The 22,525-nt window shown below is 44.1% G+C and overlaps 1 protein-coding gene across 1 annotated transcript; it reads right to left on the reverse strand.

The window, feature by feature from the left end:
- Positions 1 to 5,166: 5,166 nt before the first annotated feature.
- Positions 5,167 to 22,310, reverse strand: CSRNP1 (cysteine and serine rich nuclear protein 1). Its single transcript, XM_065399815.1, has 5 exons — positions 22,240 to 22,310; positions 12,300 to 12,498; positions 9,312 to 9,571; positions 7,874 to 8,170; positions 5,167 to 6,177 (listed from the first exon to the last, which is right to left on the reverse strand). Exons 2-5 carry the CDS (start codon positions 12,472 to 12,474, stop codon positions 5,167 to 5,169), a joined length of 1,743 nt encoding a protein of 580 aa, XP_065255887.1. The 5' UTR covers positions 12,475 to 12,498; positions 22,240 to 22,310.
- Positions 22,311 to 22,525: the final 215 nt, after the last annotated feature.

A 22,525-nucleotide genomic window follows, 5' to 3' on the forward strand; every position in this document is an offset into this window, starting at 1 on the left:
CTCGGATTCGGGCTGTGGAGCTATAAAATTGTGGTGTAGATGTTCATGCTCGGGCCGGACCCCGAGCTCTGGCACCCCACATGGGGGGAAGAGGGAGGGGTGGGGAGGGTCTCAGAGCTTGGGCTCCAGCCTGAACATCTACACTGCAATTTTACAGCCCCGCAGCCTGTGCCTGAATCAGTTGACATGGGCCAGCTGCGGGTGTTTGATTGTGGCGCAGACATGGCCTCAAAGCAGGATTCCCACTTCCTCATGCACTGTATGGGGAGCCTGGGTACCTAACGCAGGGGTGTGAATTCCACTGGGGGGCAGGGCACCTGGGGGTTAGGTGTTGCACTGCTGAGTGGTGCAATGCCTAAGCACCTGGGGTCTTGAGAACAGCATATGAAAGACCCTGGGCTAGTACCTGCTCTGGAGCAGAAGCAAGGGCATTTGCTGTTGGCAAACAGCTCTAAGGAGAGGAGCCCCCATCTGTGGAATATAGGCTTGAGAGTGTCCATCAGGGACCATTCGTAGGAGAGAGGCATCGTCTGGGCCTTCCTCCTGAGTCTCTGCCTCCTAATGTTCTCACTCTCACTGCCTTGGGAGGTCTAAGAAACAGCCACAGCTCGGGCCTGGGCCAGGGGCCCACAATGGCAGGGCTAGAGCTAAAGGGATAGACTAGAGAAGGTGCTGAGGCTCAAGGAGAGGTCTCACAGGGATATTGGGGGTACTAAGGCATTCTGGAAGGGATCTTAAGGAGGATCCCTAAAGTCTGCTGGAGGGAATCAAGGGTGTGATCTGAGTTGCTCTCTCTGGGGGATCCCTTGGAGAAGGATGGGGATGGATGTCTGGAGGAGAGTCCCTGCTAGATTCTGGAAAGAAAGTGTTGTGGGCAAAGAGGAGGAGGAGAAGTCTGTTCTAGAGGTGATGCTGACAGTCTCCTGCTACTGAAAATTTTAATTCTTTCTGGTGCCAGAGAGATTGGTGCAGGTGGCATTGGAACCAAGGCTGGTGTCCTGGTATGATTCCGGTACCCCTACAAAGAGTGTGGGTGCTGGTGAGAAGTCTTTGCCAGCACTGGGCTTCAGTGCTGGGGTGGACTTAGTTCTGCTCAGAGCAGGGTGACAAATAATTGGCCCTGCTCGCTTGGCCCAGGCTGCTCAGGTCTCAGGGGAAGGGAACTCTTCTGGTTTAGAAAAGTCCGAAGGCCCATGCCTCAATTTCTTTGGTCTCTACTGTTCAAAGGAAGAGGATCAGCACCATGAGTTTCTCTTAGACTAGTGCTCAGCTCTGCCCTGCCTCCGTGTAGCTTCAGTGGGAAGCTCCCAGATGGTGCCAAATTTGCAGTGAAGGACCAAGTATGTCTGACTGAAAGGGGTTGCAGTCCCTTTCTTGATACCAGCAGTGAACTTTCACCTTCCAGTCCCTTTTTACCACTACAGAACATTGTGGTTTACCCTGGAACGAATGTTTGGAGAATTTCTAGAGTAGCCTTCATAAATGCCAACTAGCTCGAGCTAGTTAACATAATCAATTAGCTAGAGGTAAAAACTCTATCATGGACATACCCATAGGCCTTGTCTTCACTAGAAAAAGCAAAGTGAGTTTTTAGTTAACACATGGTTTTAGCTAACAGGTGGTAACTAACACCAGGTTAAGGCAAGGTAGCTTGTAATTTTAACATGTAATTTTAGCAGGTCAAGGTAAACCTGGCTCCCCCACAGTCTTTTACATCAACCTACTCCATGTTATAACTACAAACTGCCTGGTCTCCACTAGCATTTTGCCTTGTGTTACCACATGTGTGAACATCAGTTAAGAATGCACCTTTTTTCCTAGTGAGGCTGTACTCGTATTAACACAAGGGTGTTATGAAGGCTAGTTAATATTTATACACTCTTCAAAGGCACTGCCATTATCTGCAAAGGCTTATCTAATTCTGGACTGTTTTAAGAAAGGTAAGAGATACTGTTGGCCCGGGATTGGTAGCTTTTGCTCACAAACCTTTTGACTGGAATGAGTTAACACATTTCAGCAAACACTTGTACTGAACTAGCCAGGAAAAAAGGCCGGGGCACTACCATATTCAAACAAAATTGTTTTATTGAGAGTGTAAATGAAAATGTCTTCATATTGCTTTGATGAAATGACAGACAGCAGCTGTAGACAAATATGCTTTTTTTTTTTTTTTTTTTAAACAAATGAAAATGGATAAGGTAAAAATAAAGCTTTTTTTTTTTTACTTGTACCTTTAAGCAACATAATCACAATATATACACAAAGAAAGCTAAAATAAAGCTATGTTGAAACCAGAGCGTTTCAATCAATACATTAGATAATTACAGATTGTGTCAATAAATACCCAGTTTTTAAACTGTTTAACAGGCAACTTTTTACACAGATACGGAGAGGGAAAAATATATATATTTACAGTTCAGTGCCCTGAAGAAGGAAAAAAAAGAAAATCTTTTTTTTTTTTTTTGGCACCAACACAAATAAAATGAATAAATTATAGAAAAAAAATCCACGAAGGCAGGAATCTTTATCCCCATCGTTCACTTTTAAAATGATAGATATGCAGAGAAACCTAGGAATGTTCTAAAACATAATCTTACATTAGTGCCAATAAATACAGAATGGTACCGGACACTTTTTGTCAGTATTTTTGATGCCGTCTGAAGAATAGAAACGACCACCAATTAGATAATTGAATGGGATTTTCAGAACAACAAAGAAAAATTCTTGAAATCCTCCATCTGCCAGTAGTTCACCTACAATGGTCCTCCTGCATGGCAGCCAAGTCCCATCCGGCAGCTCTTGCTAGGTAAGACTTATATGCAAGTGTACCATTGCTCTGCACAGCACAGTGAGGGTTCCAGTGTGGAAGGAATGCTGGGGGCTCAGTCAGGCTAGCTGGGGCTCCAGGAGCGAAGATGCACGTGTCCCAGAGAGGCCAGTGGAGTCTGATGAAGTTAAATCAGACAGCACCAATGGACTCCTGAGCAATGCAACCTGCAGCTATACAGAAACCCAGCTCTTAGTCACAGCTGCAAAGGGTCACAGTTCAATTTGTGTTGTTATAATATGTCCATTTAAAAGTTGACCAGCTCAGTACAAGAGAAGATCTACAATGGACAAAATAGCTCTCCTGGTATGTGAGAATTTCCTAATTGCTGGTAGCTGTGAACAGCTTGCCATGCCAATTAGAATACCAAATAATCATTTATTAACTAGCAGGTACAAACCATTGTAATCTCTATAGTTGGATATATTTATAGTTCAGCCAATGGAAGTGTTTTGCCTCAGCTTTTCATAAGGGTTTTTGTTTTAGCCTAAAATCAGTCAAACTGACACCATCTTTTCTTGCTCGGGAGTCTGCATATGCTAGCCTATTCAGCAAAGCAGACACCACGGGGTTACATTCAGAATAGGGGGTCGCTGCATGCACAACTTTTGTTTAAAATAGCTAGAGCTGGACATTTAATTCAATGTACACCAGGCTTTAAAAAGAAAAAAATGTATTCCCTACCCCCCATTTGGCTATTGCTCAAGTACAGGTATCACTGTATCACATACAATTTAAACTTTTAAACCTATTTTTAAAAGCTGGTAGATTTATACCATGATATCGGGATATACAAACTAGACCAACACACATTAGTACTGTTGGCATAGGCACTTAGTGTACTGCTAAAATACAGATTATGTCCAATCATATGTAATGGCCAGTGACCTGTTTTCAGACTGATTTAAACATACATGCCTAAGAAGGCCTCTGATACCCTTAAAAATGATACTATTTGATTTCTCATTTATTTTTTAAAAAGATGCTCCAAATTATTCAGCTTTACTTTTTTATTTTAGGTTTTTCTAAAATGTATAAAAGCAATAAATAATCCAATACCTTCATTTTCATCTAATTTACTTGTATCACTTTATCTATAAAATGCATATAAATAGTCTGGCCCACTATGTTTTATAATGGTTAGACCCTTTACACTTCAGTGTACTAAGGAGCACTTAAATCAGGAGCATGAGCAGTGTTGCTATAGTTTGCTTTGCTCTCAAAGTTCTACAGGCTGGAAAGGTCCTCCTCATTACATCTGCTGCTGCTAATGGTTCCTCTGCATATTCAGGCACCATAATAGATCACTAAAGATCTCATGGCCAAATCCTTAGGCAATTAAATAAAATTATAAAATAATTTAAGAAAAAAGTTTTTTTAAATATAGTTAGTTCATATTATTTCTTGACTAGATTAGGGGGGTTGTTTTCCATAGCAGAATTATGGACCTCACACAACATTGTATAATCCCATACATGAAAGGATTTTTAGCTACCAAGAGGATGTTTTTAATTATGAAAAAAAACCCAACCCCCCCCTCCCCTCACAAACTTCACCTGGCTTAGGCTCTTTTAGAAATGTTATACAAAGACGGAAAAGGTATCTGACAATCTCTAAAGTTAACACCTTTCCACCTCTTTTAAAAAACAGTGTTGTCGTCTTTAGGATCTGTGCTGCTAAAGACTTTTATTGCACTTCCAGGTCATTAATAAACCACAGTGCTATTCATGTACTAAAAGGTAAAAAATAAATAAATACAGATATATTATGTAAAAAATATGATTGTACACATAATACATCTGAGGTATTACCAATTTAAATAAGGTTTCATGCTAGTTCAAGCTTCGGTGGCTATTTAAATTCTGGAATTTGCAATAAATAGGTGAAAATGATTATGGATCTAGTGTATGGATCTTTTCTGTAAACCTCTTCAGATTTAAACGTAAGAGCATGGCAGGCTCACTCTTATGCAAATCATTTTTCACAATAAATATGGATTCAAAAGTTGTTTTAAAAAGTTTCTGCAACACTGAATAGTTTCTAGAAGGGGCTGTTGTGTATGACTGGCAATGTTAACAAGGAGTATTTCTTAATAGGTCTTTTTATACAAAACACAGGTAAATTCGTACTTGAAAGTCTTCTATTTTTTCCAAATTATGAAAGTTTATAAATTTTGCACAAACAGCAAGGGAACTGATTGTAGCTGCAGTATTTCAAAGTGTCCATGTTCTATAAAGACAAAAAATAATTTGTCTGCTTAGAAAGCTTTTTGTAGTATTTTCTCCTTCAGTGAAAGTTTGCTCAGTACTTCAGTTTTCATTTCAGTTTTCCTTCTTTTTTTAAACTTTCACTGTTTCCATTAGTGATGACTTAATGGCATCTTCTAAAAGCTGATTGTCTGTGAAAGGGACGGGGGTTTCTGGGACAGATTCAGACAAGCCAATTAGAGACTCCAGGAAACAGGTGCTCTGGTCTCCTGCCTGGGGAAAGCCAGGAAAATTAGGCAATTGAAACTGCAATGCTGAAAAGTTATCAAGGTTCTCATATTCCTTTAACGAGTTATAAAGAGGTCCCAAGTTGTAGTCGGAAAATGACTGAAAAAGATCCAAGGAGTCAGAGGAAAGGCTGAGATCTGTGTAGCTCTTTGAGCACTGCTCTGCAGAGGATGACATGCAGCAAGAAAGCCCATCACAGTGTGTATCAGCAGTTTCGTCTAGAAAACAACCAGCATCCTGATTGGCATTTTCATCCAGGCATTCGGAGATGTTTGACAAATGGCCAGAGTAGTTTCCAGTGCTGAGTTTTTCAGCAGTTGTACCACACTGGTCTTCAATGTTAGCACTAAAGAAGTCAGCAGGATGGAAACAGCTCAAGTTGTCTTGGCAATTATTACTGTTGTCCTCGATGTCAGAATCACTGAAGTGGAGTATTCTTGCCAGGCCGTCATCATCAATATCAGACTGAGACTTATCTGATGGGACACTCTCGTACTGTTCTTCTGAATCCTCGCTCTGAATGGATGAAATCGAAGAGTCTGTCATATCACTACTACAGCTATTCTCCCCAACAGTCTCCAGGTCCATGTTGAACTGAAATGCTGGAGTCAGTGGGACAGCTCTTTCCTCAAACACGTTTTTCCCTGCCGAACAGCCAAATTGATGGAGTCTGTCCCGGAATGATGATTCGGGTTCTACATTCCTTTCATTGCTCTGCTGATTCTTTTCCAGTTCCAATTTCATGATGGTGTGGATAAAGTGAGTTTGCACTCTAGCCTGGTTGAATTCTATTCTCCCTTCCGTATTTCCACAGCCATCTTTCGTGCAGCCACAAGGGAACGAAGTGTGATCCATCTGCCATGGAGCAAAGAAGACAACAGTGTTAGACCTATGAGATTCTACCTCTACCTAAGGCACGGGGCCCACAAACCCCAGCATAACTTGAAAGAAAGTGACTGCAAGCTATGAGGAAACCCCAAAACTACAGCATAGCAAGATCTACATAGCAGAAACGGCCTCTATTGAGTGATTCTGAGAAACCATCTTCATAACAGAGCATACCAGCTAGCAGGTAAAAACAAACCCTCTTTAGAAGAAGGATAGGTCTCAATACAGCTTAAGACCAAAGGAGCTGAAAAGATCTAATGGGTAAAGCATATACCCTTTCAAAGGAAGTGTGTGTGGAAAATGTTGGACAAATAATATAAATAGCTATGTATTGATTATATCATATGCACATGTAACAAGAGCTATTGTGATAGTCACTGGGGACTGATCCCAGGACCCAGGCTGGTAATAAGCAGAGCTTCTACCGTCTGAAGTAAAGGAGTAACAGCCGTAACTGGAACCTGCGGTCAATTCACCCTCTGAGGACCAGCCACTAGAGGGTGATGTGTAAAACGCGCTGTACAGTAGGTTGCACACACTCCACACACTTCTATCCCCACAGCCATGACACATAATGAATTAACATTTCAAAATCTATGGAATGCATCTTGCAGAACATATTTCAAGAGGCAAGCATCTCCAAGGAAAAACTGAACATGAATTCCTAAACGGAATTACACCGAGAGGGTGATACAGGCCAGCTCAGTCTGAAGTTACCTACAGGCAGAAACTTGAGGTTGGCACGCCAACCTCATCTCCTGGGGGTGGGGGGTGCTTAAAAATGGAGGAGGACTCTGAGGATTGGGTGAAGCTACGCACGACATCACATGCTGTAGACTGTCAGCCCGGCTTGACCTCACTTCAAAATTGGGATATAAACTAAGAAAAGCCAGGAAATCCAAAGGGACACGATCAAGCCCTAACATGAGACCTGAACGCGTTGTTTAAGTTTGTGGGCATGTGCCTCTGATGCAGCCCTCTGCTCTACCTGCCTGCTCGGTTTTGGCAAGCCAGTGGAACATTAAATATGCATCAGTCCTGCTTTAAGTGATCAGTATGGGAGTACAGATTTCCACACGTGGTGGATTTGCAGAAACATGCAGAAGAGAAGGACATCGGGACATGCACATGACTGCAAAGAAATGCAGCACCCATTGGGCATCCCAAGGTGGGGGCTGTCCAGCAGAGATATTGGAACTTTATCTATACTGCTACCCTCATTTTATCTTATGCTCTTGAGAGGAGTAAGAAGGGCCTAATTTTCTATGCTCTGAAATACAGGTCACAAAGATATGTACACATATACCATTTTTAAGGCAGGTAGCCAGAGCTCAGCCTGTCAATTTCAACAGTGTCCCTTTGACAGTTACCGTTTTTTAAATGCAAGTTAGAATTAGTGCATTTTACAATCTGCCTTTGCCAGCAGGAGAACCTACTCCATACTGCGCTTGCTAGCTAACCTTCCCCGTCTGCTTTTCTTTCTGCTTGTGTCAAGTCTGCAGACGCTGCCAAAAAGCCTGGCCGTGTACATAGTTCCAATCTGTGCAAGGACCCTTCTGATATTAAGTTTCACCCTCGTCTCAGTCCCAGCCTCGCTCACATACGTCCCTAATGGATGCAAGGCACGACGCACAGCCTGGGTGGCACAGCGAGCGGCACGTACCTGACATTTAATGCCTGCTAAGCTACAGCTGCAGGTCTCTGGATCGCAGAACTCCTGGCAGTCACAGCCGCAGTCTTCACGGGACAGGCGGATGCTGTGCAGCTCCCGTTTCTCCTCTCTGTCGATCTTCTTCACCCCCATGGTTTTGAGCAGAGCACGTCTCTTTTTGGCAGGGTAGGGCTGTAGGAAGAAGCCGTCCTCCAGCTCCACATTGCTCACATCCACGTCATCGTCGGATATGTCCTCAGTAGTGAGCTGGCCGGCCTCCTCAGACTCCGCCGTGCCGTTCACCGTCAGCTGTGTCCAAAGAACAAGACGACAGAGTCAGTGCACCACATACACTCAAGAAACACATCTCAACCTAGCCAACAGGCAGCTGTACCGGCAAACGCACACTTAGAACTAAGCCACAACAACAAATACACCCCTCCCCCCCCCATTACTGCACCGTGGCCTTTCCAAAATGGGTGTCTGCCACGTGCCTGGGGTAGGGGTGAAGAGACGGCTGTGGGAAGAATCAGAGAATAGTGACCTAAAACTGGTGACCATTAAGACCCAGAGGGGCAGAAACTAAAGGGAGGGAGGGGACAGGTCTAGTCCTGCTTCTGAAATGCAGCAGCTTCTTGGGTGGTGAGGCAGACACCTGGTAAACTGCTCAAGTAGGAAGAGGAACATTTTGGCCAAGGACACCAGGGCAAATCTTTACTCTGCTCAAGAGAGACGTGAGATGGCCACTGAGCACACAGAAACAAGGTCTCCTCTAAAGACTTGGTAAATTATTAAACTCATGGAATTCAGTTTCTTTACTTTTGGAGAACAGAAGAGCTGAGCTGCTCATATCTGCATTTGAACCCATACTTCTAGAGAATCTGGATATGTCAAAACTGATTCTTAGACCTCTGAGATGCCCCTAATGGTGAAGTGGCCATAAACTAATCATAAATAAGGCTGCGATTTAGTCACGGAGGTCACGGAAGTCACCAATTCTGTGACTTCCAAAGACCTTTGTGACTTCAGCCAGCCCTGGCTGGGAGCTGCAGGGTCCCCTGCTGCCAGCAGTGGCAGGTGGACCTCCCGCAGCTCCCGGCCACCTCAGGTGAAAGGGGGGACGCCCGCTGCTCTTCGCAGCCCCAAGTGACCCGGACCACTGCAGCTCTCCGCTTGGGGGGCAGGAGGGACCCCCAGAGATCCCGAGTTCGGAGCCCCCAGCGGAGGGGGACCCTGGAGCTCCCAGCCCACCCGCAGCTGCTCAGGCTCCTCATTTTATCATGGATATTTTTAGTAACAGTCAGGGACAGGTCACAGCTTCCGTGAATTTTTCATTATTGCCTGTGACCCGTCCATGACTGTTACTAAAAATATCCGTGACAAAATCTTTGCCTTAATCATAAGGACTTGCACCAGCTAATGATAAATGATGCCACATGTTATTACTCACCTTCCATTTCAATGCCTCCAGTTTCTCCTCTTTTAACCGCTCCTTGAGTTTCTCCCGCCGAACGTTTTCCTGTTCCTTTGAAAATTCTGCCAGTGTAAACTGCCTGGATGAACTGTGCTTGCTCATCATCCCCAGGGTACAGCCACCCCGGCTAGGCACGCTGGTGAACCCCTGGCAGCGTGGAAAGTAAAACACAGTCACCTGGTCAAACTCCACATTGTTCTTCTTTAACCGCTTGGTTTTCTTCAGGATGGATGTAGCTAGAAAGGCAGAAATGAAAAAAAGGCACATGACATTCCTCTCCTATGAACAGATGTACATGAATGTTAACAGCTGCAAAACAGTGTAAGACTTCCAGTTAGTCTACAGAAATCAACAAGTTAGTATTAGGCCAGTATCTCAGCAGACAGATCCTAAAGTGCAGTATGCAAACTCATTTCAAGGCAGGTGAAGGTGCTGCAAGAAATCACAGCCAATATATTTTGGCTAGCAAAGAACATTGACATTTAAGTTTACATTTACTTATTCTTCAAGTATAGCAGAGCATAACAAAATGGGGTGTGTGTGTGTGTGTCTGTCTCTCTCTCTTCAGATTCTCTTTTGCAGGCCACCAAATAATTTGCTTACTGCAGCTTACATGGGAGAGCTCACAATTACTAATAGCTGCTTTTATGGTACTTCCTTTTGCAGCCACTGGGAGGAACTATGAATCTGTACTTTAGTCTCAGGAGACTAATTTGAGAGCAGCTGCAAAGATGTTAATCTTTATACAGGTGATCCCAATATAAACATTGGCAACACAACACTGTGGTTTATCTTAAACTGCTATAACATGCTTTATGTATTTAGAAAGTTTAAAATACAATCTCTCCAGAGATACCTAGTTTTACATTGTCTCGTGTGAATATAAATATATAACAGATCGGATTTACTAGTCTACAGGAGTAATTCCAGAATCACACTGTTGCCCTGCACCTATCAGGACATGTAAAATGGAATGCAAAACTGTGGCAATATTGGTTTAAGGAACTACTTTTCCTGCAACATGAACATGTTAGGAAGAAGAGGCAGCAAAAGACAAAATGAGCTTGTTTGCTCACGATCTCTGCTAGATTCTCATAGAAGGTGGATGAAGTCTTAGTCAGCACAAAGATAATCAAATTTTAGAGCCCAAACCATTGAGAATTATATAAACAGACCTCACATGGCAGGCGGAAAGTCTCCAGTTACTGGGGGGGACATTTCTTCCCAATGACAATGGCCTTCCATCTCACCCTCTCAGCTAAAACAGCAATTTAAAAACTTGCCTTGTCTGTATATGAACAGTTGCGCCAGAATTTATTCTACATCTTTCTAGCTATGCCCTAGTGCAGACACACTTAAACTGGGGTAACCCTTGTTTACACTGGTTTAGCTTAAATCATTAGTTTACCAAACCCTACTGTGCTAGGAACTGTATGCACACCGAGTAAGACAGTAAATGTCCTGAAGGAGCTTAGAATCTAATTACACGAGACAGAAGAAGAATTATCATCCCCATTTTACAGATGGGAAACTGAGGCTGCAAAAAGATCCAGTGACTTGATCTTGCAAAGGGAATCACTGGCAGACTGTTCTGAACTCAAATCTCTGGATCCCAAAACTAGGCCTGAACCATCTCATTCCTCTCCTGACCAGAACTATTATGTATATGGAATTGTAATGACCAGCTATAAACTCAAAGGGTGTTTGCAGAGGTGGGGTGGGATCAGATACCCCTGAAGCTTAGAGAAATGCAGAACTGGAGTTAGTCATGCCCACTTTTAACAGTAAGCCTTATTTACCAACATATAAACAAACACTTCTTAGTTTAGTCTAAAGGAGCATTGGTGCAGCTATGTTAGCAGCTTCTACTAAACATATCAACAAAGCTTTTGAGCTTTCACACTGGTCATTGTCATCATTTTAATGACCTCTTCTCACTGGGCACAGCATTTTTGTGTAGTCTTGGCTTAACCATTTAAAAATATTTATTCTTTACCAGGACACCCCACCCACAAAAAATAAAATTAATATAATTATACTTTGCCCCCCCCCCCGCACAAAAAATTGTATTCTCATTCCTGACACTTTTTAAACGAGCCAGAGCATACAGAAAGTCCATTGTTATTTCACAAAACCCAGAGGACAAAAAAGAATGAGACTCTTTATTATTACAAGACTTCTAATGCCTTTTCAGACCAGTGGATGTTTGTGTATGTCTGCTAAGTGGACCTTAACTGCAAGATATTTGCAGGGCTCAAGTATAATTTACTTGGTAAAGCTATTTCCCTTAGCTGAAGATTGTTCGCATTGTAATTTTTGGATGACAAGTGAGGGAAGTTCATATGTGTTTCCCCAAAGCAACCCAAACTGGTAGTAGCTGCTAGGAAAACAAAATTGCATTTGTCTGCACCAGCAGCAGTGTCAGATGTGTCGCATTATTTGGCAAGTCATCCGGTTTGCTTACGAAACCATTCTGAAGTGTTTTGTATTAACTAAGTAAGCCATTGGTTAATCACTTGTACCCTACTTTTTTTTAAAAAAATGGGCACCTATAACTAACATTTAAGCCCATAGTTGCCCATTTACATACCTGAAGGTAGATTTAGGTACTTAACTTCAGGCTCCTATCTTTGCAAATTAGGGCCTCTATGCAAATTCATAGAGGCCCTAATTGTTATAAAATACAGGAGTAAACAGTTGAAGAAAACGATCCTTAAAATGCAGGCTGAGTAAATGGACCATATTTATAAAATTATATGCACTAGACTTCATAGACTCATTCCATAGTTTACAATGAATAAATCAGTGTCTGCCAAGATCTTGGGAGTGACTGTAATAACTATCCACAGTGATAGTGCCATGTTTTAAAAATCTGTTTGCAAATTCTTTGCACATATGTGGACTCCATGAGAATACAGCCCCACCATCTGGATATAACAACATATACTGTCATGGGATACTTACGAGTGAAACTGGAGGGTAAGGCAGTGCTGGGCTTGTTGTCTCCTCGGGAGTTTTCCTCGTCTGTTTCCCAACCCGATGAGGCCGAAGAAGAGGAGAACGGGGAGCAGGAGGAAGAGGAGCAGTAGGTGGCATCATCCTCCAGTTCATCATACTTCCTTTTCAATACTCCACTCATGGTTATTCGGTATTTTTCATATAACTGAAAAATAAGGGAGAAAAGAAAAATAAAGCATGGGCGACAATGGATGTTCTTCACAAGGGGTGAAATTCGCTCCTGCGCAGGGAGCCAACACAAATACCAAATACCACTTAAGCCTTATTTTGAGGGCTTCATTGGCATTTCGGTGGCTTCCGTGCCAGCTCTCTGCACGTGGCTAAGATTTACCCCTATGCACCTAAAGATCAGAGGGAAAGATGTTTAGGCCACCTACCTATAAGTCACACATTTGCTACCCTCACATTTGCAGGGCTGTTCCCTCACAACCTTGATAGGTGGTGGAGCACACCATGATTTCAGTTTCTACATCAACTAATTCCCTTCCATGAAAGCGGTCCCCTGATTTCCACCATAATACGAACGGTTACTGCTTAAACTGCTATGGTTTTCGAACACATTCAAGCCTCTCCCCTACTTTTGAGGTTCACATTTTTACCTAATTCACCCTACCTTCAAACCTTATTTCTGGCAACTCAACTGAATTTCCATGCAACATTCCACCCATATTAAGACTGTACAAAAAAAGTGGCTGTAGGTTACTACACACACACACACACACGATCTTCCACACACTCATTCATTCCATCAACAGAAATGTTAATAAACAATAAGTATTACATTTTGTGCACTAAATCTTTTATGTTAACTCCTTACCCAAATCACTTACTAGGAAGTTACAGCTCTAGCTTCTTGCTAATTACAAAAAGAAGCCAGTTTGTTGAGAACAATCCGTTGCCATGATTTACTTGCTTCAGTCCCCTGCGGGCTTATTAAATGAAGCACTGAAATACAAATATATCAAATGCAAGAAACAACCCTTCCTCTCAGTTTCTTTCAGATTCAGCCCACTGTTCACTAAACCATGCATTTATTTTGTGTTATATATCACACACAGTACCAATTAAAAGCAATAGAGCTAATTAAAAACAAAGTCATTCTGTACTTGTCTGGATTTCTAAATTTTGTTCATTTCTTTTTCCAACTTTCAACCCACCAAACAACTTCACATTTAATCCTTTAGCGTCTTTGGAATAAGAATTTCCTACAACAAAAAGACACTACACTTTGCATATAATATACCAACTGAATCATATCACTTACTCTACAGCTCAAAATGCATTGAGTCAGAACACTCTTGGGGAGAATTCTGTTTGGACCAAAGACCTTTTCTCCCTATAAAGCCCTAGATACAACAACCTGGATGCCTCTCTATTTTGATAGAAATCACCACTGGTCTATTTAGGTTTGAAGTGGGTGAGCACGTAACCAGACGTCACGACAAGATTATTACTGGAAGAATGACTCACTATGATTCAAACCAGTGCATTTGTATATTTATCAGCAACAAACATGTGAGGCTATGACATCCCAGAGCTAGAGTTCAGAAACTTCCTTTGGCAAGGAAATAGGTGCAGTTTATGAGAATCACCCACTCGTACTGAGGGAGGGATGATACAGTGGCTCCAGTCACTTGGCATGACACAAGAACGGCTGCTTCTTAGTAAGCAGTTTTAGCAGCCTATGAAACGAAGAGGCTATTATCAGAAAGTGTCGCTGAATGATAAGAATGGAACTCGATCCAAAGTCCACACAGCCAAACACAGCTGACATGGGAAGCAAGACAAGCAGAAGGATGCTGCCCCCTTCTCTTTTCCAGATGCCTTACAAAAAAGGTCGACAATTAAAATATAAAAAGTCACAGTTTAAGAATCATTAGAAAACATCTAGTGAATGAAGCCTGGCCACGGACACTAACAGTTACCAAACTGCTTATTACCAAGTTACACAGAACTTCTTGAACTGCATGGAATCCAGAGATCTCACGGGATTGTTCCATTTAACATCCTTAATTCTAAAAAAAACAAAGGCATCCTTTAACGTGACACTAACTCAGAACACAAGAATGTGTCAGATATGTATTAAAAACAGGCTTGCAATCTTATAAAGCCCAGTGTTATACTTGACTGCCAGAAACTCTCCTCCCCAATCAAGGTTAGACTTTTCTATTAGCACAAATGTGTTTGTGACCATAATTGTATTACTACCTATTTCCTTTGCATGTCTAGTCTGTTAAATCTTCTTTAAAAGCTCCTGCCAAGTGTGGGCACACAGCAAAAAATGCATATTTCAAAACCTTTTAATGAGGGGATTTTAACATTTCAATAGCATTGCATAAGAATACTTAGCGCATCTATATAGGTCTTTATATCTTCAAAGCTCTACACAAACACTAATTAATTACGTTGACAAACAGTTTTCCATAAGACAATAGTCTCTAAAAGGTTAAAAATTGCAGGCTGTAATGGCCCTTTGGTTATAAGAAAGTTAATCATTTACTGCAGCATGGCTGTATTCGGGCTTCAAAGGCACTAGGCTATGCAACTTTCTAATCTGAAGTTGGGCTCAATAAAGAGCATTTTTTATACAATATTTTCATACTAGGGGAAAAGTAACTGTTTCCCCAGCCTCTTTTTACACCCGTTGTTGACAGCTCTAACATGACAAGGAGACAGAACTAACATTGCAGGTGGTTTTGCCACAGTTGTTTTTTTGGCCTTAATCCAAAACAGATGGGGAGGTGGTGGATTTGGATATCTTCTATCAGTAACACCACATGTACTACCTGACACCTGGCTTAACCCCTTTGCTACTTTCCATTGAGCTCACCAATACTATTCAGCAAGAACTCCCCAGTGACCACAAGGAAGCTCAGCTGTTAGTATAAATTCTCACTGTACTTATGTGCTTTCTCCCCCATTTTACAAAATGAACACGAACTCGGTAGCTTAAAAAACAACAACCATCTTCTCAGTGTCGGGTTTGAAACAAGCTCTGTGCAGAAGTCTGAGGTTTTATTCAGCTCCATTTTACAAGTCTGTTCCAATGATAAAGTTGGAAAATTAGGAGTGACTGAGCTAGTACTCAACTACTCCTTACTTTATTGTTTGTTTGATTTCCCCCCTCCTATTTCAGAGCACTGGGGTGAAGGGGGAAGTAATTTAAAGCAGCCCCAGTTGTGTTAAGGAGTAATCACTCTTCACTCTCTCATGCCTCTATGCTTGTGGACAGCTCATTTGTAAAGCATACATGTGTATGGGGCCTGGCAGCTGCTCCTTACGTCACAGTCACCTTCCACCCCAACGTGCAGACTTTTGAGCTACATCATTTGCAAGGGATCCCACATTTTAAACAAACAGGGATGAAAGTAACCCTCCCTTTGCTTTGCCATCAGAGCCGGCCCAATGGCTACTATGACAGATGTCAAGCAGCAAACACAGGAAACTTGTGGAACAGTCAAGGTCGCACTACAAAAAACATAAATAATAGGTAAATAACACAGATCATGTCAAGCTCACTTAAAGCAAAGCTCCTACCCCTCCCTCCCCCCCGAACAATGTAAACTACTGCTTTGGAAGAGTGTTACCTTTGGAATTTGTGCTCACAGACCACCTACACTGAAATCAGCCACAACCATCTTCCAACCCATCCTAACCAACAGCCAAATTCTGACCTCAAATTCTGGCCTCTCTTCCATCTCCCTGATTGCTCAGTCACTAATCTGTGTCTCAAGAGCTATATTTGGCAGTCGGGTGGTACAAATAGGCTACCACTGGGCATAAAAGAGAACCAAGACCACAACAGTTTCACTTGCAGGCAAAAAGGCACATTAGAAATACTGAAAGCAAAGGCTACAACAACATACCTGATTGCTTACAAGTTACATTTGTTTTTATTTTGTTTAATTGGCCTGTATATGCACTTCCAAGATGACACTCAAAGTTGGCTGGCCTAAATGGCTGTTGACAGTGGTCTCATTATAAAGTGGGAAAGTGTCAATGTGAAAATCAACACTGAACAGAGAAGCACATGAATAAGGCACACACACTGGTCTGTTTATAAAGACACAGCAAATCATGTTACAGATAAACAGATGGTCTTAATGATTGTTGGACTGAAGCACAAAACCATGGTCAAGGTAGGTTATAATCTAGGATTACCCAATGCAATAAAGTCCAGTATAAAAGTGTTCACCATGCATAAGGTATTTTCCCCAAGAGTGGGAAGAAGGAAAAAATGTATCACTTCTCTTCATAAGAATGAAGTGAGCTAAACATTTAGGGGGAAAAATACCCCACTACAGTATGACAAAGTTATTTCAAATATTTTATTGCATTGTCAATGCATAAGTAGAGATCATGCAAACACAGTTCTCGATTAATGGGTAAAAGCTTTTACTGAAACTGCTCCCCCTCTTACCCAAAGCATTTTTCTGTTTTTGTTTTTAAGATGGAACATTTCCCCAGGTAGAGTTTTAAAAACCTTTTCACGAACTATACAGATATAGTGAAGCTGCATCCTCAATGTCTGGTTGCACCCACTCAAAAAGAAAATCCTACAGAATAGAGTTAAACAGTTGAGGTAAAGCCAATCACTTTTCCGTGAGAGCAGAATTCGGCCCAGGAATCTGAACACTGCCTTGAAACTCTGATGTCTCTTAGCCTGTTGAATGATCAGCCAATAAAACCTGAATGCCAATTTATACCCAGTGAGGATATTTTAATTGCAGTAATTCCACAATTAAAATGTCTGTATCGGACATAAATATGGTTTTAAGAATAAGCCACCAAAACTACACAGCAGCTTAAAAAAGGGTCCTATTCTTGCACACTCAAAGTCTGCAAGTACCATATACAAGAGGAGTTTTTTTCCCCCCACTTTTTTTTTTTTATATAACCTGAAATAAAATAATCCCATCTCCCTTTTGGTTGCCAAAAAAGACATTCTGTTCTTGGCTAAGACTCCTTACTCATCTATTTTACTGAAAACAGCTTTTTGAACAAGTACATAATGCGATGGATCAAACCCGCAGGAATTCCACTAGCACCGCAACTCCCACTATCTTGGGAATACTTTCTAACAAATATTTAGCTCAGATGTGCATTCCTCTCTCTCTATTTTTTTTGAACATCAAACTTGGGGCAGAGGGGGGGATGTCTGGTGGGGGAAGGGGAATTGAAATGGCTAAATCCTTTTTCTGGCTCTCAGCAAGTCGCAAGGCAAAGCCCTAGTACACTGGAATGCAAGGAATTAATGTTTTAACTATCCTACTCTTGGACTACATGTAAACAGTAAATATTTCAAGTAATTTAGATTTAAGAAGATTTGGCATTTATTTAGTCAACCAGAGGAAAAGCAACCAAAAACAATAGTGTTCCTTTAGTCTATTTATAACTAACCCCACAAGACATTATGTTTGTGTATGCAAGTTGCTGGTCATTTTACTGCAGAATATAAACTATTTGCATTTTTACTTCATAGCTGTTATACGCAATTGTACAATTGAATGGTTGCAGGGTAATCAACCGAGTCAAACTACAGAAACTTCTTATACTAGATCCAGTTGCTGTAGGTTCTGCATTCACTAGTACCTGGCTGGACATCCATGCTTATAAAGAGCATCAGAAAGGACATCAGTCTGCAGTGACATTTTAAAGTTTGGTTTCATGTCTGAGGAGCCAATGCATGAAGGAATTCAAGATTTGTGCAAAAGTAATTTAAAGTGCAGCTCTACTCTGAAAAGCAACTTTGTAAAAATGTTGTCATGGACTTAAATTTTTTCCCCCCAGTAACTTTCAGATCAAATCTGTTCCATTTACAAGTAAAAAGATGCCAGCTCTGCAAGCAACCTGAAATCCGAAAGTCAAGGTGGGTTCTTTCTGGCTCATAGATCAATAACAACAAAGAGTCTGCAACTGGAAATTAGTTAGCAATTCTGTTGCTCCATGAGTCAGATTAGAATCCAGCTCCGTCCCCCAGGGCTATGGTGGGTCTGCACGTCTGACAAAAGCAAATATTAGTTTAAAAACACCACCATGTATTTTAGTCGGGAAGGACACTGAATACACTCACAGAGCAAGTCTTGGAGTAAGACAGTGCAATTTTTACAGTCTCTCTTCAGACTAGGTGGCACTCATTTACATGCCTCTGTTGACTGCAGGTCAGATGACCTTGGTATCTAGCATTAACAAAAATTGGCGTAGAGCAGAGCTTTTAATTTAACCATCTGAATATCAGATATCTAAAAACAGAGGTGCTTTCACTGAAGCTTCTAGATTACTTAATAATCAGTACTCTACTGGCATTGATTCATTGAGCATCCATTCATTTAACTATTTTAATTCTCTGGATATTTATTTGAGCGGTTTCCAAAGCACACTGTTACAATATCACCAGGTTTGATGTAGGTATTTTGAAGAAACTACCATAAAAAGAACCAGCCTAGAAAGGAAAGTGCAAGAAAAAAGTCTCCCTCCCAGTTTCCTGCTCAAGCATGGAGTGAAAAGCAAGGGATAGCCAGTCTCACAGACAGTATTCCAAGAAACACAAGCCTTGCTTTCCAGTTCAAACTAGATCATTTTAACCCAGCTGGGTACGGTTTCATAACCTTACTCTGGGTAAAAATAGACTCTGCCTACCATGCAACAGCAAAAACTGAACTAGTCAGTTCCACAGAATAAAAGCATGAATCAGTTTATAGTGCAAGTTTATTCCTATGCCAAAATATTTTTCATAGGAAGAATTTAAGAAGTGCTTTCTCTAACACTTTTCAAAAAGCGAAGCCTGTACTTTCCCCACCATGCCATTATTTCTTGTTGACAACTGGAAAGGTAAATAAAAAACAGCAAAATACATAGGAGATTATCTGATTTGGCTGCTAAGAAATTAAGCTTCCAGGTCTACTTGCAAGGGATCTTACTATAATAAATATGAAAATACAGTGTGCACTTTGTCTAGGAAAATCCTCTATTTGATTACCCCTTATGAATAATTCACAACAGGTTTCCATATTTGTCCTCGAGTAGGTACACACTGTACATTACCTTTTCTCCTATGTGTGCACACTTTTCCTGCACTAAATTATTAAAAGCCTTGCCAGCAGCTGTATGGTCTTTTAGAGTGAAACACACATCTACCAGACCCTAAAACAAACCTCCTGACCTTGATGGCTTCACTTAAAATTGCTTAGCAAAAACTCCAGTTGTAAAATGTTAGATGACTCGGTAGTTCAATGCAACAAATAACTACACGTTTACATTTGTAGATGGCTATAAACATTTTCTGTTGATTCCAACTATTTTTTTTTAATTGGACATTTTAGTAGAACATCATTACTTTAGAAAAAAGTTTTCATGCATATCAACCTTTTCCTAAGACTAGATTGTATAATGTGTGTGTGACACAATCTAAAGAAAACCTGCTTGGTTTGAGGAAAAAATACACATTCATGAAACGTTACCATTTTAATCCAGGTATAAACTTGAAGAAAAGTCAGATTGTTTACTTAATAAATTAAGACAAGAGCCACTGCTCTGGGAAGAGGAAACTGATTTGCATACAGTACACAGAAAAAGTCACAGGCTGTGGGGGTAAAAGCACCTTCCTGCCTGGTGTTTGGGCAGCAGGACAATGCAGCTGATCAATTTGTCTCTAAACCAGTAGGTGTTGCTGTGGCAATGGAAAAATACTGTCAGTTTTGCAAATTTGGGCGATATAACTATCAAGTGCCCCCATTTCTTCAAATATCAACAGAAAACTCAAACTGCAGCCTTTAAACATGGAGAGCTTAGGCTCTTTTTCTCAAGACAAAACTGAGTGTCACCACCAAAATAAAAAGTTATTCTCTGCATTTACATTTATAGTATGAAACCAGTTTTGATGCATAAGCAGCATTAATATATCCTGAAGGAATGCCATATAATAAATGCTCTGGCTGTTTTTCTCCTGTTGCCACTGATGTGAGAATACTGAAGCTATTTCAGACAACACCTGGGCATCTAGAAAAGAACCTGATTTTAATCGTGAGTCATGGGCAAAAAACTACATCCAAAGGCATCTCCACTAGCTTGCCTACTGGGAAGGGATCTTATGCAGCAGTCTATATGACAGAATGGAAAACCCTCAGTTTCGTTCCCTCAGTGGACCACGGAAGGAAGAAAAGCAGGCATCAAATTCCTTAAAAGCAAAAGAAGTCCCCTGCCTTGTTAATTCGCCCAGAGGGAATGTGCATTCCCTTCAGAGGAGATAGCCCAGCATGGAGCCAGAGATCATTATCTCTTCGGGCTGGGGGACCTGGGCTCCTTAATTAACTTCTTTTGAACTGTTTTGGTGCACATCACTCCAGGACATGGGAAGGGGACGGGCCGGCTCTCAATGCAGCCACTGTGAGCGAGACTCAGCAGCGAGAGGAACAACTTTGACCAGCTAAACGTTACTGACCACGGCCCTGGAGACACCAGCGCCCTGTACAATCAGGGGCTCGGATTATTGGGCAGGCAGCGCGCTCCACAGTCATGTACGGGGAGCAAGGGCCGGGGGAGCCGGTCAGTGCGAGTCACCCCCCCGGGGGCAGCCGGTAACGCCGGGCCCCATGACACCCCCCACCCCAGCGCGGCTGCCTCAGTCCCCCGCCGCCATCTCGCACTGTGCTCCCCACCCCGACTGGAAGGGGGCGCTACCCCCCAACACATTTCCTCTCCCGCCCCCATGCCAGCCCCCGGCAGTCCTGTGCCCCCCCTTTCCCATGCGAGGTCCCGAGCCGCCACCGGGCACCCCACTGAGCCGGCGCCCGCTTTACGCCCCTCCTCCCCGCTGCCAGGTCCCGCGTCTCGGCAGCGCCCCCGTCCCGCGACTCAGCTCCCCCCGCCGTGCGCCCAGCTCCTGGGGCGCCCCCGCTCCGCTCTCGGGTGCCTGCCCTCCCCCTCCAGGCTATCTGCGCCCCCCCCCGTCCCCTCCAATCCGGGGCGTCTCTGCTGCGCCCCCCTCCAGTCCGGGGCGTCTTTGCTGCGCCCCCCTCCCCGGCTCCCCGCCCCCTCCAGTCCGGGGCGTCTCTGGTGCGCCCCCCTCCCCAGCTCCCCTCCAGTCCGGGGCGTCTCTGGTGCGCCCCCTCCAGTCCGGGGCGACTCGACTGCGCCCCCCTCCCCGGCTCCCCGCCCCCTCCAGTCCGGGGCGACTCGGCTGCGCCCCCCTCCCCGGCTCCTCCCGCGCCGCCCCCTCCAGTCCGGGGCGACTCGACTGCGCCCCCCTCCCCGGCTCCCCGCCCCCTCCAGTCCGGGGCGTCTCTGGTGCGCCCCCCTCCCCAGCTCCCCTCCAGTCCGGGGCGACTCGACTGCGCCCCCCTCCCCGGCTCCCCGCCCCCTCCAGTCCGGGGCGTCTCTGGTGCGCCCCCCTCCCCAGCTCCCCTCCAGTCCGGGGCGTCTCTGGTGCGCCTCCCTCCCCAGCTCCCCTCCAGTCCGGGGCGACTCGGCTGCGCCCCCCTCCCCGGCTCCCCGCCCCCTCCAGTCCGGGGCGTCTCTGGTGCGCCCCCCTCCCCAGCTCCCCTCCAGTTCGGGGCGTCTCTGCTGCGCCCCCTCCAGTCCGGGGCGACTCGACTGCGCCCCCCTCCCCGGCTCCCCGCCCCCTCCAGTCCGGGGCGACTCGGCTGCGCCCCCCTCCCCGGCTCCTCCCGCGCCGCCCCCTCTAGCCCTGGGTGCCCCCTCCAGCTCCGGCGCCTCTGCTGCCCCCCTTTCCTCTCCCCAAGAACTGCAGCTGCGTTGGAGCCAGCCCGAGCCCCGCTCACTGCCCGAGCTCCGGAGACCTTCCCCCTCCCCAAAGTCACCCCGATCCCCAGCCCCTCCGGGGCCAGGCACCGGCCGCTCCGAGAGAGCAGCAGCCGGAGACACCTACCTGCGCCTGGGTTCCGGCGGGGGCGGCGAGCGATGGAGACGGAGGGGCGCCGAGCAGGCGCCAGCAGCCCCGGCAGATCGGCTCCGGGCTCCGCAGCTCGCAGGACGGAGCCTTCGCTCAGCCTCGCATCGTCTAGACGAGCGGCTGCTGCTGTGTCTGGAGCTGCGGAAGGACTGGCTGTGCCTGGCTCGGCTCTGCGCCTCCCTCCTCCTCCGGGCGCAGCAGCGCTGCCCTTTTTCGTCAGTGGAAAACTCCTGGGCGCTGACGCAGGCGGTGACAAGGGAGC

The sequence above is a fragment of the Emys orbicularis genome, chromosome 2, assembly GCF_028017835.1.
Source record: "Emys orbicularis isolate rEmyOrb1 chromosome 2, rEmyOrb1.hap1, whole genome shotgun sequence".
In the NCBI taxonomy this organism is placed as follows: Eukaryota; Metazoa; Chordata; order Testudines; family Emydidae; genus Emys; species Emys orbicularis.